General features: G+C 34.7%; 2 protein-coding genes across 3 annotated transcripts in view; one reads left to right on the top strand and one right to left on the bottom strand.

The window, feature by feature from the left end:
• Positions 1-578, bottom strand: part of LOC138324815 (NIPA-like protein 2) — a 28125-nt gene extending 27547 nt beyond the window's left edge. For both annotated transcript variants that reach the window (XM_069269988.1, XM_069269989.1), the window contains exon 1: positions 403-578. In XM_069269988.1, coding sequence (XP_069126089.1) covers positions 403-468 — 66 coding nt within the window. In that variant the 5' untranslated portion in view covers positions 469-578. The remainder of the gene's footprint in view (positions 1-402) is intronic.
• A 493-nt stretch (positions 579-1071) lies between these two features.
• Positions 1072-19498, top strand: part of LOC138326171 (acyl-protein thioesterase 1-like) — a 40805-nt gene continuing 22378 nt past the window's right edge. Inside the window, exons 1-2 of the mRNA XM_069272298.1 lie at positions 1072-1098; positions 3465-3707. Coding sequence (XP_069128399.1) covers positions 1072-1098; positions 3465-3707 — 270 coding nt within the window. The remainder of the gene's footprint in view (positions 1099-3464; positions 3708-19498) is intronic.

Genomic DNA, 19498 nt, shown 5'->3' with positions numbered 1-19498 from the left:
AATTTCAAAAAGGTATAAAGTGCATTTTAAAACCTCATTCATTTAAAACACACTGCCCACATCAATACATATATTTAACATTCTTGCAATACATGCAGGGTCTCTAGATAAATCCATTCCAAAACTGTTAATTATTTTGTCACTGTCAACTTTCATTTATTTTTATTTATTTATTTTTTTAATCTAAATTTAAGAGATTTAAATTAAAACAATTGAATACTGTAGCAAAATAATTTAGAAAGCAAAATCAGGTCAGGAACATCATGCATACACGTGTATGTGCTGTGTTTGGATAACACCAACGCCAGTGTGAAAATTAAATCACAGGCTTCGTCTCATCCCATCGATTATTGTATACTAGGCGTGAAAATATTTCTCGACAACAGCATGTCATATGCATACCTGTAAATGTGTCAGCGACGAATGAGCTGTCGCCGCGGTTGTTTGCGTGTACTCGGTGGTATCCATTCCAGGTTTTTGTCACATCATCATTGCGAGCATCCTTGAAAGCCTCTACATTTCACTAGCAGATGTCGATCGCGAGTGACAGGTGCTCGCACCAAAACTAATACCTCCGGGTCTTCTCTGGATTTTTCAATAAAGTGTTGTGCTATCTTACGGAATCGACCGCAAAATTAAATCGAAACAAATATAGATAATTTAAATTCAGTAATGGAATTTTAAAAATATGTTCGCCCATCTTGATTTTTTTTACAATAATGTCATTATTTATCTGTTTTCCCTTTTTATTTTTCTGCGGCTTTCATTTGAAAATCGGTTATATAAATTTATTCTGATCCTTATTAGAACAACAGGTATAGATCTTGAGCAAAACATGCATTTTGTAATTTATGTGGAGACTATTTTGGAGTTTACATTAACGTGAATGGTATCTGATGTTCCAAAATAGTATCCGTCTTCGAACAAATTCCGAAGATCATGTACAACGACTTCAACAAAGCTACATCCATTTGCATTATGTACATGTAGGTTCCACTTTGAAATCGTCTCTGTCATTTTGATTTTCTACAAACTGATTAAAACCAGCTCTTCAATACGTACGCTTACGCTATGAAGCGTAACCGTATTGAAGAGCTGGTTATGACCAGATTGGATTTTCTACTGAAACAATTTTAATTCCATGATCATATTATGGTATTAATTTTAATATGTGTGGTTTTGTCTTAAATCGGAGATAAAATCTACTGTAGTCTCTCTCTCTCTCTGCGACTTCACTCGAACTTCTTCTTCAAATTTTACCAATATATGTCTCTATTTACTTCCGAAAATTCCATTATGTTCTCATTTCTGAAAGTTTAGCCAATGTTGTCTATTGAACACTTACCTGGGTATAGTGTACATTCATGGACGATGACACTTTTATAATGTGTTTATTTTGCATATTTAGAACCAAACTGTGTTAATTTTGTTCCTTTACTACATGTAGGTTTACCACCCCAGTGGCTCGAGATACAATGTATATATTTTCTGTCTATAACCATTCCAGTTAAATGACATAGTATATGCTATTTCTGTGCACAATTGTAAATGATTATGGAAATCTGGATCAGTACCCGGATAGTAACACTGTTGTTTATCAATAAGGAGTAAGGAGATGGTTTTACATAAGCTTAAAGCTTGTTACCAAATCCTAATGTACATCATTAAATTGTATTCTACATGTATTGTCTAACTTTGAATAAAATATTGTTTTAACTAAAATGTATTAATCTTTTCCAATTGCAGGCATTAAATGTAAATTATATGAGGAATCGCGCCAATCTATTTCGATCGATTAATGTGGTGTATTTTGTTTTGTATGTGCAAAATAGACAGATTAGGTTTAAGCACTGGATTCTGGACCAACAGATCTAGCATATATATAGTAGTTGGTATCGATGGGCGTAATCCATGTCCGCGTACCTTCCATGTTTGTTAAAGATAGAGTTGTTGGACACAATGCTATTTTACCAGAATTTCATTGGGTTTTTTCCCCATACATATGTAGCGGGATTGGACTGGGTCTATCATCAGTGACCAGGTAACTCAGTCGGTAGAGCACTCGGCTAGTGTTCTGAGGGTCCCGGGTTCGAATCCCGGTCTGGCCGCTACATTTTCTCCTCTCCTGTTACACATACGACAAACTATGAAGTAGTTTCTTATTGATTGTCTGATAAGTATTATAACTTTTTGCAAAATTAACAAAACTAAGAACATTTTCTATCTAAATCTCTGTTAAAACCATTGTTTTCGTCGCAAAAATCAAAGTTACACACAGTCAAAAACTTCGATTTTATGTACCGTAGAGACCTTCTGTGAGAGGCTATCTACATACTGTGAAAGGTAGCTGCAATATTGTAGCTCAAAAGACTTTTTGACAGAAAATGGTGTCGTCTTTAGAGCTACAATTGGTGCCTATTACTGCTAATGGAGCAAGGTAATGATTATGCAAACCATTATAAAACGTTTGTTTGCATTTTTGTCGTACTTATTTGATATCGCTTACCTATTAGGCAATTAAACTGAACCACATAAAATATCGAATTCTCATCGAGGCTTTTTTTTTTTTACATAATACATATGAAGGTCTTTCTGAAGAGAATTTATACGGCAAGTCCACAAATTGTGAATTTGACGTCTTGTGAGCGGTACGGTAGATATTAAGAATGGTAGTTATGCTTGTTTTGGACAAAAATGATATGTAAATGCATGTATACGCATAAAATAATTGGAAACCTACAAAAAAGTATAGAAAACTATGCCCGAGTGATTTTCGGAGGCAGTGCTCCACTACGACACATAGGGACCAATTCGTACCCGGCCGAAAGGTATAGTAGGCCGGGTACGTATATTCGTTCTATGTGAAAGGATGAACCTTTAATTTGCTGGACAATAAAATCAGTTTGAAATCTGAAGTAGAAAAAGTTTAGCAAATATACATGTTCCGTATAATCAACTTTTTAGTATAAGACAAACTATCAGTTTTTTGCATTATAACAATATTTCATATTTTCAGCTTTTTATGTTAAAATAACTTCACTAAAATGTTAAATAAAAAGCCAATAAGCAAATAAATTTACAGCAAACATTATTATAGTTAAAAAAAATCAGCACACTTGCGATTTGAATAAACCTTTGAAGCAAAAATGCGTCAAATTGTGTAAAATTTTGACTCTTCAGTGTATAAGACGCAAACATTTAAAAAAATGACAGCAAAAATGTTTCTTTTTTTCTTCAAATTCGTGTATCAAAAATTTACAAATAACAGAAATATATTTTTGACATTTTTGCTACAAATAAGGACAATGATTGAGTGGTTTTTTTAAACATGATTACGCCGGTTTCTTGGGTACAGTTTACAATTTAGAAGAAAAAAAAAATCTTGGATGCGTTCCGTATGAATATTTAATATGTACATTCTGATAAATGCATCAAGCAAAGAAATTCAAAGTGCGCATGCGTAGTTGAGGCAGAACGATTACCACAACATCCGGCAACTGGAAGGGAAAGTCATTTCATGCATCGATCGGAACAAAAATACTGTCAGCAAAACGACAGAATTGGCGAAGCTAAAGTATCTCGGACTTATTTCACCTATCGTTCTTTTTATTGGCGTAGGCATATGCTATTGGTGCATGGGCAACAGTTCGTCTAGCAGCATGGCCAGTCCAGTCGTGATCCCCCCTCGAGCAGCTCACAGAGCAACGGTGAGTAGTTTAGTTTCTCCCTGTCTCCGGGTGCAGGCTAATGTCACGTACCTAGAAGTCGATAATACGCTGCGGGTTACTTTTCTTCGAGGTAGCGTCAATGACACAGGCCTTTAATTATGTATTCTTGCTTCACCATCTTTTACAGCTGTACTACAAATGTCTACAATAAAACAGCTGATAATGAACTCGTGCATCTTGACATCTTATAGGCCTAATAACACAAATTCAACTGAAGTTACCATTTGGTTTGGTAACATCTATTAAAAGCCAGGGTCTATTTAGGTTGGTTTTCTATTTATGCTATGTGTTTCGGTGTGTGGATGACTTTGTTTTCGTAGGCTGCGGTACATATTATTATAATAAAAGCGCAGCTCTCTGCTCGGCCAAAGGGCGTGTAGAGCGAAGCTCTAAACCACAACACGTGTGTGAGCATATAGAATCAAATACATTTTCAGTACCCCTAATAGCCTTGGACTTTGAAATGGTATCCCGTGGAAAAGTCTTGCACCTCCATGCAGGCACCAATGTTTTAATGAGCACAACGAGGTTTGAAATTTTCTGAGGCAAAACGTTCATGTATCATCAGGATACACTTAAGAATTACTGTAAGTAGTTTTAAAGAACTACACAAAGACAAGAACAATACAATAAATGTACTGGTCAAAATGAAACGCTGTCTGTGTGTTGTCAAACACACGACACTGTCAGCCATGATGTCAGGAAGCTTGGTGCCAAAGCAGGGGTCAATAGCAATATAGGGGAATTTGACTCCTCTGATAATATATGTCAAAATTATATTCCTTTTGACGAAAAAGAGCTGTAAAACATTTTTTTTATAGATTTAATAAAAAAAGACATTTTAACCTCAATAATTAAAAGTTTGAGTTTATAATAAAATATGCATGCAATAGCTGTATGATAAATCAGTAGCTGAACAAAAGTTAACAAAAATAAATCACAGGGGAAATAATGTTACAAAAAACTGTCATTTTTAGCTTCAATGAAGGGAATGTTCAAATTTTCAGGGGGATTTTAGGCCAGAGGGGAATTCATTACTTGAGGGGAAACTACCCATAAACGGTAGTAAATCACGACAACTAGACACAATTTTTTTTATGAAAACAAAAAAAACAATTAGCGGACTACAAGTTTACACAGTTTTAATCTTGTTCTGAGATTATAATCCAAACTATATATATTTACATTTTTTTTCATGTACTTGCGCTTTTCTGAGTCTTGCCTTAGGCCAAAAAAATTATATGCATGTTTCAGGTTACATGACTGAAAAAAATAGGGTAAGTCGGTCGGGAATTTATTTTATTTTTTAATTTATTATTTTTAGGAGAGGTGGGGGAGGGGTTGAGTTGCTTTATTACTACATTACAAAGTAATTTGTCTTTCAGGCTTTAGGCTGGCTAGAAGTCTTTTATTTCTCATTACTATAATTGAATTTTATCTGGATAAACTTAAAGCCAGCATAAAAATCTTAATTGAAAACTTCACACACTACATTTTTGTTTTGGAAAAATGTGATAAAATAGGTAGGGTCGGAGGTAAAAACTAGGGTAGGTAGGGGTACCTGAAACATACATAATTTTTTTTTGGCCTTAAATTCATACTATTAGAAATCATGCACGGCATGGGAAGAGCGAAGCTCTACTTGTTTATTTTCTTTTCTATTTCAATATATTAGAAGACGCAATTTAAAAGTAAAAGGACATACTTTAAAGTAGTCCTATGATACAATAATTTTCTAGCAATAACACTTTTAATTTAAACAGAACTCAATGATTCAGATCTGGACATTGATTTTCTGTGCCTATGCAGTGCAACAGGCCAGGGGTGCCACGTATGTGAATCCTATGATTTCATGCCATTTGTTGACGTGATGTGACGTCATGATTCATTCTGCTCATCTTCGCTTGATGGATATTTTGACTGCATTCTAGATCTATAGCTTTAAATTTTCAAACATGTTATTGTTTTTATTTAAAAAAAAAAAGAAATATTAGATTACTCCTGTTAATACAATTTGCATTAGTTAGATATATTTACTGCGGATATCAGTACCGGAGCAACGCACAAACCAGAACAGGTTAAACCAGAAGTACGAAACAATTTTAGCCATCCATGCATGCAGCTAGGTCATTGATCACAGTATGTACTTTTGCCTACATATATGTTACTGGAACAGAGCTTCGAAAAAGCTTCGCTCTTACTGCATACTTCTGCAACCTCTTTCCTCATTCATGGCCAATCAGGATTATTACATGACCATGAAAGGTCCATGATACAACTTAAAAAGTTGGTCTTAGCGACCAGTCGTTATACAACTTTGACAAGGCTAAAATCACCGGTTGTCAGCCACATTAAACAAGTGGTTATTATGCACATTGTCAATATAAAGTAAAAAACTCACAGCGAGTATAAAACTGGTCATTATAGACAGGTGGTCGTTATACAGGCAGTTGTTACTTAGAGCAGGGTTGACTGTATGTTATCAGAGAAGCGGAAAAATGCACATGCAGCCAGCTAGCCCAAGGTTCGAACCAGGGACCCTTCATGCACTAGCCAGGCCTATATGCTCCACCCATTGAGCTACCTTGTCACCAATGATTGACCCTGCCCAATTTTGATTCACTAGTCTCCTCCCTCCTTTCTTCATGTCTTTCCTGAAGACTCTCACTAGTCAATGCTTGAAATAGTGTGGTTGTCAATTGCAAGCTCACCAGTTTTGCAAGAGGAGCGAAGAAAATATAGCGGTCAAACCAGGGCTTGAACTCGGATTGTGCTACGTATACCTGGCCAACGATGTCAGATCGACACAGTGCAATTCCACTACAATTATCTTTTACCACTAGATCTCAAAAAGTACAACAGGAAGTTTTTACCAATTTTATATGTAGGCTTTTCTTGGTCTGTACTTAATTATGCAAATTGCATTTTAGAACTACTGTTCAGAAAAAACGAGGTAGCCATCTTGATTTATAAACGGGATCATAAGTAGCTATAGGCTTCCCTTACTCTGTATAGTTGTTATTTACATTACATTTTTGGGCCGTTTGTCCGAAAAACAACAAAGTTGATCCACCTTGGATTTTGATGAATGAATTTCTCAGAAAATGTGCTGAAAATATTAGATCATATGGCCTGAAATCCTTTAATTCATTATATCCTTATGAATGATTTACAGTGGACCCGCGATAATCCGGACGCCGGTTGTCCGGAAAACTCACAATCCGAACGGAAATGTCAGGGAACGGATTTCCGTAACGTTATTTATACTCACTAGTCCGGAAATTCGTATTCCGAATCCGGAACTCCATTTTGGGAACGGAATGTCATTTTCGTTAATATATTCCCGCAATAATCCGGACAATTTGTTGTCGCCACGTGCCGAGAAAATCCAAGGCCAGCTACAGTCATGTGTACAATACACACAATCACTTGACACTGAGTGTGTTGTCATAACGACGGCTGCCAGATTATAGCCACGGGCGTTTACCTGAACACCTTTCACACGGGTACATGCAGTCATGTAACGGTTCATTGGTTTTCTATAGGAGATCAAACTTCAGTGTTATTATTGAGATACGCAATATATGTTTAGCCACACGCTTTTAAACATGCAGTTTGAGCTTGGGTACGGGTACGTATGCTGTAGATACCTTACTTGTTTCGCATGCAGAATATATCGCTATGAGTATCGGATACAATAAAGTGAGATAATACTCACAAAATTAATACGAATTTTAAATGTATGTGAATCTATTCGAATTCATCGCCTATGGTATAAGATATAAAGGCTACGGCATATGCCATTTACACGTTTGTGACATTGTGCACGAAGTTAGACGTGAACCATTCTCATCCATCAGAGTTACTTCCCTTCATTTCACTCTGTCAGTACGGTAACAGCGATAGCTTGACAGCCGATGGGGGCCGAGAATGGACGTGAACGGGCGCGTGGTTGTTACAAACGTCTGTAAGTCAGAAAGCAAAGACTTGTAGAAATGGTCATTAAAAACACACACTATACTAAATAACAATTATATGAGTTCATAAAATGTTCACAACTATTTGTTATCATAGTTTTTTTATGCCAAGAACGTAGATGATATTGATCCTTTGTTAGGCAATTTGCCGTACGATAGATCAAGAGTGGGATACGTAGCTATATGCATACATAGTACATAATTAACAATGGCTTTAGGTTTCGTATATTGAAGAAGAAATACGTTTATTCAATATTTTTAACGTAATGATATAAAAATACCTATAAATCATAACAAACGAAGTATTAATTATGATACACGTATAGTACATAAAAGCCTATCATCGATTACAAGGTCAAGGGGAGTAAACTGTATGTGCCAATTTAATTGACTAAGAACACGGAATTCGGCAGTCCGGAAAACTTGTAATCTGGATGGTTTAGGCTAGGAACGAAGGTGTCCGGATTATCGAGGGTCCACTGTATATGTGAAAAGTTTATATTACTTGTGTCTCTTTTTAATAAACAACAATTTTGGCATGTGCTCATTCACTCATAGTGCATAAAAATGTTTTAAAAGTTGTGTGAACAGCATACCAATCTGCCAAACATTATGACTTTAATTATTTTTGACATTATTTTGAAAAATATAATTTGTGTTATGAGATGTAGTATTATCTCCCCTGGTTTTCAGCTAGATTCACCTGTTAACTCTCTGAGAAGGTGAATGTACACTACATGTGTGTAGAATTTTTTTAATTGCGTATATCTTCATAAGAAGGGTAACAAATGCAGGTACCATTAGGAATTCATTAAGAGGAATTAAGCTTATTTGAATTACATTTTGTTAATTTTAGCATTGAAAACAAAGAGATTCTTTAATTTAAATTAATCTTTTATATTTGTCAAACATAAATGAGCACGCAGAACTAAACATCAAGCTTTACACATTGTCATATTGCCTATAGCCCTAGTACTGTAACCAATTTTATTAGATGTGAGAATTTAAAACACAGAAGACAGAAAGTTTGCTTCGGATAATGTTACCTTTGAGTACAATATTTCTACTTTAAAGCTTACCGCAAGCTTAGTAGCAGACGTTAAACCGCAGACAAAGCCACCGGCATGTTTGTTAGAGGTTTTCTCACACCTGCAGCCAGCAGTATAAATATTTCAAAGACACCAAAGTAATGCTGTGTTTACTTAGGAGTAAAATCAACTATCTATATAGTATCATTGTTTTCTATGTTAAGGTTGTGTGTATAATTAATGATGGAACAAAGTTGTTTAAGAATGATATGGAGACAAGTTTATTTTGTTGTGTCGGAGAAAAGGCAAAATTGCAAGTGTGATATTACGCATTTATATTATTACTACATTTTAGCAACAGATAAGGGATAAGGAGATACCCTACCATATTGCACTGCAAATAAGACCCCCCCTCCAGTTTTGATCAATGGAATATGAGGTGTAAGTGTAAAGTCTAGTCGTGTTCCGTCTTGTTCTGATTGGCTTTTGGGGGCCGCGGTGGCTGAGTGCTTAAGATGTCCCGACATGTTACCATAGCCACAAGCCCTTCACCTCGACTCTAGGTCGCAAGTTCGAATCCCATTTGGGGCAGTTGCCAGGTACTGACAGCTGGTTGGTGGTTTTTCTCTGGGTACTCTGGCTTTCCTCCACCAACAAACCTGGCACATCCTTAAATGACCCGGGTTGTTATTAGGATGTTAAACTAATAAAACCAAAACAATTGATTGGTGTAACATATCCTTTTAACAACTTTTAACAACTAAGGTCATTTAAGGACAAGTTCAAGAGTTAAAGAAAGCCAGATTTACCAGAGAAAAGCCACCAACCTGTCTATAAGACATATTTGTCCCTTTAGGTATTCTCTAGGTTTGACAGTGTAATACGCATGTAACGTAAACTGTTTATTATATGAGATACCCGGTATATTGTGAAGAAAATAAAACCCTGGCTAAATTTCTCTTGTTTTTTTGGCGAGGGTCACCTTGCCATTGTGATCGTGGTTGCAAAATTCTCTTTACAGTCAATTTCCTCAATATGATTGGCTTAGAAATTGCTCGCAGATACTAGCGCTCCTAGCGGCAGTGTATTCAACAACTTTGATTTTACCGGGAATTTTAAATAGCAAATTTTGAATATGAAAGTTACTTTCATATCCTTACCATATACACTATCAAAATGATCTTAGATTGGAAAATTTTCACTTGAATTGTTTACAATGTTTCTAGACTTTTTGTCCCGAAAATGTTGTTTACAATGCATGAAGACGTTTCGTCCCGAAAATGCTTCGCTTCGCCCCACGCGTTTAGTCCCTACTAGTGACAATTATACCGCAACGGAAAAAATGAAATCAATGTTTCACCTCAAACATCAAAATTGTTACAATAATGATTTTTGTATTTTGAATCATATTAGTTCGGGGAGCAAATTAATTTCAGGACGAAATGGATATTTGTTTATCACTGGCTGCGTTATGCCACATGTAACAGTTACGTGTAAATCCACAATGGAAGAAAGACAACTCTAAGAAAATTTAAGATAAACTTTGTTCAACTGATCAAATAGCGCATGACAGACGATGAACATTATTTCTAAATGTCCAAGGTGGCGTAATCTTCCAATTTACGGCAGTTAATAAGGTATGAATATTTACCACCATCCATAATTATCGACAATTTTATAAGCACATGATATACATTATCAGATACACATTTACATATTAAGCACGTTTAGAGGTTGCCACTAAAAACATTTTAGCCTCTTTCATCACATGTAGGCCTACAGGAACTTGACGTTTTTCTGATAATATATATAACATATTCAGTAAACTACGTAATTAACGAAGTAAAATTTTGGTCCGATATGACAAAAAATCATACATAAAATGTTCGAAAATGATATTATTTTGGACTACTACATTTTGTTAGATCGATGAAAATGCCGATTTTCTTTTTCATAATTCTACGTAGAACGGCACTTAAAAAGCTGTTTCAATCTACAACAAACGTGAAGACAGCTGTTAAATTGTTTAGCAATTATCCTGAGTTATATTTTTATCAATAATCATCAGAGATTAGCAATTAAAACTTACATAAACATACTCCCGATTCTCACTTGCATTGTGTGATCACTCGAGCGGAACTAAAAACTCTCTACCACCTGGCACAATCTTACAAATGCAATCACACAAAAACCTACACGATCACTGTTTTTAGTGCAGATTACATCTTTGGGTATGAACAATACTAGTTCTTTGAACTTTTTACTCGGCAAAAATAAACTTATGCGTATACTTATACTTCTTTGTGCACATTATCAGATACATTATATGACAACTGCTGTATTACAATCAATTTATGAAGGACAAAACTCTAAAGAACAGAGGGACTAAAGAACAACACAGTGTTCCAGCTAGGATTTGAAAAGGGCAGGGCGCTGGGCAAAAAAAGGGCATTTTTTCCGCGACATAAAACTTTCAGGGCATTTTATATACGACATACAGCTAATATCAGAAACAACTGTATAATATGTATATCATTGCATCATAATCATCAATGATTCTAATATCAATACCTATATTATGGCATCAAGTAGACTTTGGGAGTGTTTTGTGAATTCTCCAAAATGTCGAGACATAGAAAGAAAAATGATGACTGTTTTGATAATAATTCGTTTAATTTTTATTTGATTAACAGGATGCCACAAAATCGCTTTGTTTCAGTTCTGTATTTTGTTCCGTACTCTCTGCTGATTCCTTACGTCTTACTTCAAGAATATCTTCCATATATTTGTCTTTGCAATGTGTGTTGTCATTTAGAAAGTCCATTCAGTCTCGCATCAAGTAACATTTACCAAATATAGTATTATAAATTGCCACAATTTGTCTTTTAGTGATCATGTGTTTACCATTTTGTTTCAGAATGTTGAACAGGAAATAAAATTCAAATAATATTTACTCTAAAACTGGTATTGTTATTTATAAAAAAAAGTTTAATTATATGATATTAGCCTTTTCAGTAATTACTCTGTTAATACATTTATTGTTTCCTTATGTTTTTACAGAATGTTCTACATGCAAGTATCATTTCAATTGGAACCAGTCCAGGAGAAAAATTGTGTGAAAAAAAATGAAAGAAATAATTCTCAACTGTGGTAGCTTAATACTGTAATAGTTTTTGATCTGAAAATAATTACTATCATGATATTCAAATTCCATATATATAATACATTTTAATGTTGTAAACATTTTTGATCCAAATAATTACCATCATCATCTTCATTCCATATATACAATACACATTAGTGTTGTGATTTGTGAATTTTACTTTAATATGATTTAAGCATATACTTGGTATTTGTTTATTTTTATGACATGTACATGCTTGAAATAAAAAGAATAAATAAAACATTAAATTTATAACACAATATGACATTAGTTGTTAATATTTTTAGAAAACATATTTAGATTATGGTTAATAATACACTAATCATCATCTTCGACACAATTTATTCAAAATAAATTAAATATTAATTTGCATAACACTAGGTTGTCTTATGTTTTCCCTCCTTGACTATCAATCTTCTCTGATCACTCTGAAAGTGGTAATTTTTCCTTTTTCGGTCACCACATGAAACTGCCCTTAAAATCGATTACATCCAATGCAATGAGACATACTGAATTTATTATAACGCTGTAAGGCAATTCTGCAAGATCAGCTTTTACATTGTCTAATTACATTGAACATATACATGCACAGTATGGTACCTTATTTATATCTCCTTTCCTATTTTCAATCTACCTTGGGAATCTTATCTGGCGGAAAAAAAGAATGTTAATTGTCTGACAACTATTGACAAATTATTTACAGAATATAGTGTGAAATGTATCCCAAACTTTTTATCATTTTATATGCCGAATGACACTGTTCTACAAAAAATGTTAAAACGGATTTGAACAATATTGCATTACATGGGAAATTATAACTAATATCAGAAAGATTAAAGTAGTTGCAATATTCTCAAACACGTAAATTGGCCCAACAACACCAGTTTACGTAATGGGATATAGAAATATTTTGATTAAGAAGGCTAGGGTTATACATATCTAGGTATATTTTTAACATTAATGATTAGCGTTTTTAAGAAAAGGAAAAACTGCTGAACAAACAATTAAATCCGTGTCTACTATTTTTAAAAAAACAAGAGGAAAGTATCTCTTCCTGTTGATTTTTAAACTGAAAATATTAGTCACTTAAAATGCCAGTTTTTATTATACTCATCAGAAGTATGGGGGATTTGAAAATACAAATATTGTAGAAAAAAATCATTTGTAATTTCCTTCAAGTTAAGAAAGTGTATTAAATATAATTCAGCCCTGCAGGTAGGGCGTTAGAACTGTACCTGCTGCCCCTATTGCATGATCGTAAAAGGCGACTAAATTTAGGATCTTATCTTTTCTTTTCTTCCTAACTGACTTTATCTTTTATAATGCCTCCTTTGGCACCGCCTCACTTTTTGGCCTTGCGTTGAGCGTTCGCCCCTGTGAGGAAGGCTCTGGGTTCTGTCCCCTGGCCGAGACACACCGAAGTCTTTAAAAGTGGTAGTTTCTGCTCCTGCTTAGCGCTCATCAAACGGGGAGTGGGACGACTGGTTCGCCCGTTGTCAGTTAAAATGTGACCGGGTGGGGTGTGTGTTGCTTGGTGTCTTCGAGGCGGCATGCTTCAGTGATATAGCACTATAAAAAGGGCAATAGTTCCACAATACAAGAAGACATAACATGAATTTACCGCGGCAGTCTCCCAAAACACGCACCTCGCACAACATACACGGCAACACACCGCATACATGGGAGGCCGTCCTTACATGACCATAGCTGTTAATAGGACGTTAATTAATCAAACAAACAAACAAAATAAATAATTTCATGGTCTATGGTGAGCTAACAAGATACCCAATTGATATTGGAATAAAAATGTAGAATGATTACTTTTTGGCATAATGTATACTTTACATGAAAATAGACCTAGAGACGTTTTTTAAATGGCTGTGTTAGATGTTTAAGATATTGTTATCCAGAGCTAGTTTAAATCATGTTTGGATATATCAATCAACTTGCTGTTTTACAAAGAATATTTACAAAAAACTTGTTAAAAAGTAGACCAATTGACCAATTCATTCAGAAATGGTTATGACTATATTAATAAGGCTTCTAGAGGACTGACATATTCTATATTTAAAACATTTTGGCATAGAAAAAATATGCCTCTTGTCTGTCTCTGCTGCAAAACAATACTTGTTAACTGATACTTTGGTCCCAGGAAATTGATGAGAAGAACAAGGAAAAGTTTAAGATGCTATAAAATCATTTGGCATATAACATCGTAGGAAATATTAGAATGGGCTCCCAAGAGTTTAGTATGTGTTTTTCTTATTTAACACCTTCGTGTCCAAGGAATCCTCAAAAGTCCAAACTGGAAGGAACACTAGCAAAATTTATTTCTTATTGTCCAAAAAAAAGTGTTGACTTTAGAAATATATTCTCCAATCATTGAGACCGAGCCATTTAGTACTTTCAGTACTTTGATTTCTATATAGGATACAGTAATCTTAGAAAAAAGATTCAAGAGTATATTGAATTAAGAAAAACATTAAAAGTCCATCAAATTAGCATTACCAGTATATCTGTATCCCAGTTTCATTTTAGGATGCATAAAAATAATGAGAAGTCTGTACTTTATACATAGACAGGCAATTCAATCTTATTTTTGTATGGCTAATAGTATCATTCCTAATTAGTTTTCTTAGTGACATAAATATCAAGGTAAATGATTTCATGCAAAGACCTGTTACCAATTCTTATTTTCGATTTCAAAAACCTTTATAGAATTTATAGTGGTAGTTTATGAATTTTCTTCTATTTCCAGCTTTCAATAACTTAAAGTTGCGAGATACCGGTATTTGATAAATTTGGTATTGTATATCAAAGGTGAAAAACAATGAAAAAAGAAATACCTGGTGTATTTGCAATGAAAAAAGAAATACCTGGTGTATTTGCAGAAAATGAAAATGAAGCATAAATTTCATAACTTTTATAACATAAAAAATATATGCAGAAAATAAAAATATTAAGCATAAATATCTGTGGTAACGCATCTTTGAAAAATCCGGATTAGATTCTATGTGGATCGTTTTTTGGAACATAACCCACACTGGTGATAACAGATGTTGACATGTACATGACATGGTGCTGCTTGAGTAAATGGAATGGATTGCAGGGTTAAGCCTTCTACAAATTGGTCTAATTGATTTAACTATGCTGTTTTCTGAGAGCTTACCCTTTCTACAGGAGAGCACCAGTACTGGTCTAATGAGTGTGAGGGTTAGAAGCATTATCACAAAGGGGAAGTTGAACTGCACAGGTTTTATCGACTAGATCTTGTTGCCTTTCAGTGGCTGTGTTATCATTAACAAAACTCTCCATGTAATGTCCACAGTGTTTGTTCATAACACGAGGCAGCAAAGATAAAATACACATGTACCAAAGAGTATATACATTTGATGGGTTATCTGTGGTCATCCTCGATATTCCAGGGGTTCCGATCACTTACGATCTCTACACCCGGACTATCTCATAGTGAAACTGGAGCAACAGAATAGAACACGTTAGTTAGTCGTTTGATGTTCATCAAAAGAGCCGTATAACGGTACACTGTGGTTGACTATGTGGCTTTGATATTATGCGTCGCCCTCTCTGAGTCTTCAAAGGGAATCTTTGCTAGCCCTCGATTGGTCAAATGTTTTTTCCGCTGAGCTGCCTTCAATTTCACTATGAGATAGTCCAGGGGTGTAGAGATCGTAAGTGATAGGAACCCCTGGAGTATCGAGGATGGGGTTATCTATGGTCAATGGTCCTGTACCTATATGTTTTATATCTGTCTGTGTTGCAGATTTTTAAAAAATCAATGAAGATAACAGATTAAACAAACAGATACCGGGTAAATCACTTCCAAATGTATCTTGCATGATTAAGGAAATTCAGAATGGTAAAGGAGACCAAGGAGAAATTATAGAGGAAATAGTTGATAAGATATGGAAATTTTTTATCCCCAAAAAATCATGATGCAGGTATTAATATGTTTTTCAGTAGCTAAATATAACGTCTGCATACAAATTACTATGCTTTCATAGAAATTAAGTCAGATGTTTGCTAGCAAACTGTAAAACATTAATGTAAGCAGTATTGTGTCTCTTCTTTAAACAAAAGAAAACCATTCTAACAGCTTTGCCTGGTACATGTACCTTTTACTAACTTGAAGGTGTCTGGGGGTTTGATTCCCCAGTTAGGTGGATGGGTCACCTAGCTATGACGATTGACCCTGCCATGACCCTTAAACCTTCCATGGAGTTCCCAAGTATGTAATTATATTAATCTGATTTTTCCCCCCATTTAGACCCTATTTAGACCAGCCAATATGATTAGCATAACTTTTCTTGCAGTTGTTGAAAAATGAAATAAAACTTTACCATAATCAACAAAAAGATACCTATGTTAATGAAACTCAGATGATACTCATATATAATTGCTTAAAGCTCATGTGCCACCACATCTAGTTTTATGATATGTTTTTGACCGTTGAATTCCCCAAAATTTCATCCAATATTTTCCATATTTTGATAAAGAGATACAATATTTAGTTTTCCTAGATTGATCCCTGGCTCAAATTTAATAACAGTTTGTTGTTAAGGGTATGAAATCTGAACTGGTTATATAGTGATGAAAGTTAGAGGATTTTCACTAAGAACCAAATGTTTGTTTTTGTTTCCAAAATAAAATAAAACTTGTATATAAAATTTAGGAGGTTGGAAACAGAAGCCTAAAGATGGATTGATGTTCAAATCTACTTCAGTTTATGTCATGGAACGAAAAAACAATATACATTGATCATGATTAGTACTAGTAGCTATGCTGCATACATCTCTGAAATGTCAAGACAACCAGATATATGGACTTTCAAAACTACTGTTTATATAGCAATCAGTGCCATTTTATAGAACAGAGACTTCAGTGTGTATTTATATAGGATCCAGAATGATACCCAGGATAGTAATTTCTACCACATTGCTGAAGATATTGGATGCTGTAGAAATGTCAAGATTATAGCTCATGGCTGTGTCTGATTCCTATAGCTTTTTAAGAGCAATAGAGAAATATAATACTTACTACCAGTCAATATGGTGTATCTCTAGAGTTTATGAGATTTTCGAAAGACAAGTTAAATGTAAGAGGGTGAGAGTAGTCTGCTGCCATCCAGGATCGAACCTGTAACCTTGGACTAACTGGTCTACTGCTTTACCAGCTGGGCCGTTTTCGTTTATTTGGAACAACCGATTCGACCGTTTGTTAAAGTCATTATTTCAAGTATACGCGTTAAATAATATGATGTGTCACTCGCCTGAAGGCTCGTGACATATTAAATTATTGAACTTGTTTGATAAATTTCATATCACATAACTACTCATGTGAAATCCTCTATATCATATATATACTATTTGTATAATAGATATATCCTGAAAGCTAGATTGTAAAATTTAAAACCTCTAAAATTTCATTTTTAGCTCACCTGGCCCGCAAGTAAACAATTGACTATATACTGTACATATGCATCCTGTTATGGTGTATTAAACTGCCTGGAGAAAATGTTCATATGTTATGTCAGAATACTGGACAGATATTAATATGCAAGCTTGCTAATGTTAGCTGCGGATGATCAATGAACTTAATGACATTACAGAGCAACCAGGTCCTGTGTACTCCTGACTGGTAATTGACTTAAGAGTTATCCCCAATAGAGAGCTTTACATGATTCCATTGTCAGAAAATGTTATCCAATTAAATGTACGAGACCTATATTAGTTTTACGAGAAGTCCTTACAATTCAAGATTCAGTACTTAGTTAAATATGCTAAAATCATCACAGAGTGAACTAATAGTGATGACTGTGTATTTGGATGGACTCTGATCACTTGCATTAAGCCAGGAACAAACAGCTGATTGTATTACACCTCTCATGCCAATCGATAAGGAGAATGGAAGGAAGAATGGAAGGAAGCACTGTTTGACTGACGGGTCGAATGCTCCATTCAGCTGAGGAAATAGACTTGGCAGAATCTTTTAGCCTTAGTAATCATATGGCTTCTCTGACAACTGTATTACAGCCCTTACATTGTATGATAGTATAAATTACATACACAGTTCTGATATGATGACCATATAGAACTGGTTATTTAATTTTTCATGAGAATATTTTCATGATTTTTCAGGGCCTTTTTTTGGTGAAAAAAATTGATCTTTGAAATACGTACACTGTAATTAATTTAGTAAAATTGCTAAAAGCTTGAATAGTTGAAATTTGATTTTTCGTTTTTGAAAACGAGAATAACCAGCAGCTTTAAAGCATGTAGTGTGCTTACCGTATTCCACCCAATTAGCGCCCATGTCCCTATAAATGCCCCTCCCGCTTTTTGAAGCCTTGATTTCAATTGCCCACGCATAAATAAAGACCAAAACTACACAAAACTGTCTAGATTCGCAGTAACTATGTCTTATTAGCACCTTTTTAATTTTTTAAACGCCCTGGGCGCTTATTAGGTCGAATACGGTAATTGTTTAAGGTAATCTCTAGATCAGTCTCCCATCATGATAATGGTACCCCAATGCTTATAAAGACCTGAACTTAAAACTGAAATCTTGTAATATTTAAAAATAATCTCCCTACACATGAAAGATGGTAATGCAATTAGAACAAGAGCGTGTAAAAGCCAAATGTTGCACTTCGAAAAATCTCTTAGGATATGGAATTGTGATTTTTGCAATGGTAGTCAGATAAATCATGAAGGGTAATTGTAACAATGTTGTGTTTTTGCTTTAATATTGACTGTATTTGGGTATGTGGGGATCAGGATGATGGGATGGGGGAAGGGGGGGGGGGGGGGCAAAGATACCTGTCATGTGATTTCTTTATCTATAGATCTGTCTGTAGGCCTAGGTAAACAATTAAAGCACATGATTGGCAGCCCCTTATTGATTGGTTTATATTGGTCCATATTTTCCATTCATGCACTATTCATTATTTGCAATATTAAACAGGAAAAGATCAAGTAGCTATCAGTATTTACTGCAGACCTCAATATGCAGCAAAAATGTTTCAATATTTGTACACTGAACGTATAGAACATTGTGTGTGTAGTGTTTGTCCGTTTGTTATTGGCGATAGTGTCGATTCTATAAAATGGATAGGGACTTGGTCTCTCTTATGGCTGTTATACATCTGCCTGTCATAGGAATCCTTTTGTATGTATTTACACTCTAGTTATAAACCTATTGACTCGGTATCAGTGGTGTTTGATAAGTTGATTTGAGATCAAGCTAGCTTAGAATCAATGTTGGTTGAATGCTTCAGCCTCAGTGCTCAGAGTATTGGCACTCTGTGTGTCCAGTATAATATGGTGTATCGACGAAAACATCTCTTGCAGTAGAGTACGGCAAATGCTCATTTCCAAGCATAATAAAAAGTTACACATATGCATTACTTAAATGTATTAGTAATAAAAAAAAGACTAGTGTAAACCAGCATATTTTTGTGTGTGGTTGAATTTTGCATATTTTACTAGCAATGAGAGTAAACCTTACTTAAGGACCACCTCTGTGTGATGACCACTTGTTTTAAAAATAAGACCACTTTTCTAGGGTCCCACTAGATGACCAATT

The sequence above is a fragment of the Argopecten irradians genome, chromosome 6, assembly GCF_041381155.1.
Source record: "Argopecten irradians isolate NY chromosome 6, Ai_NY, whole genome shotgun sequence".
Classification (NCBI taxonomy): Eukaryota; Metazoa; Mollusca; class Bivalvia; order Pectinida; family Pectinidae; genus Argopecten; species Argopecten irradians.
This window is presented reverse-complemented; position numbering and strand designations above follow the sequence as displayed.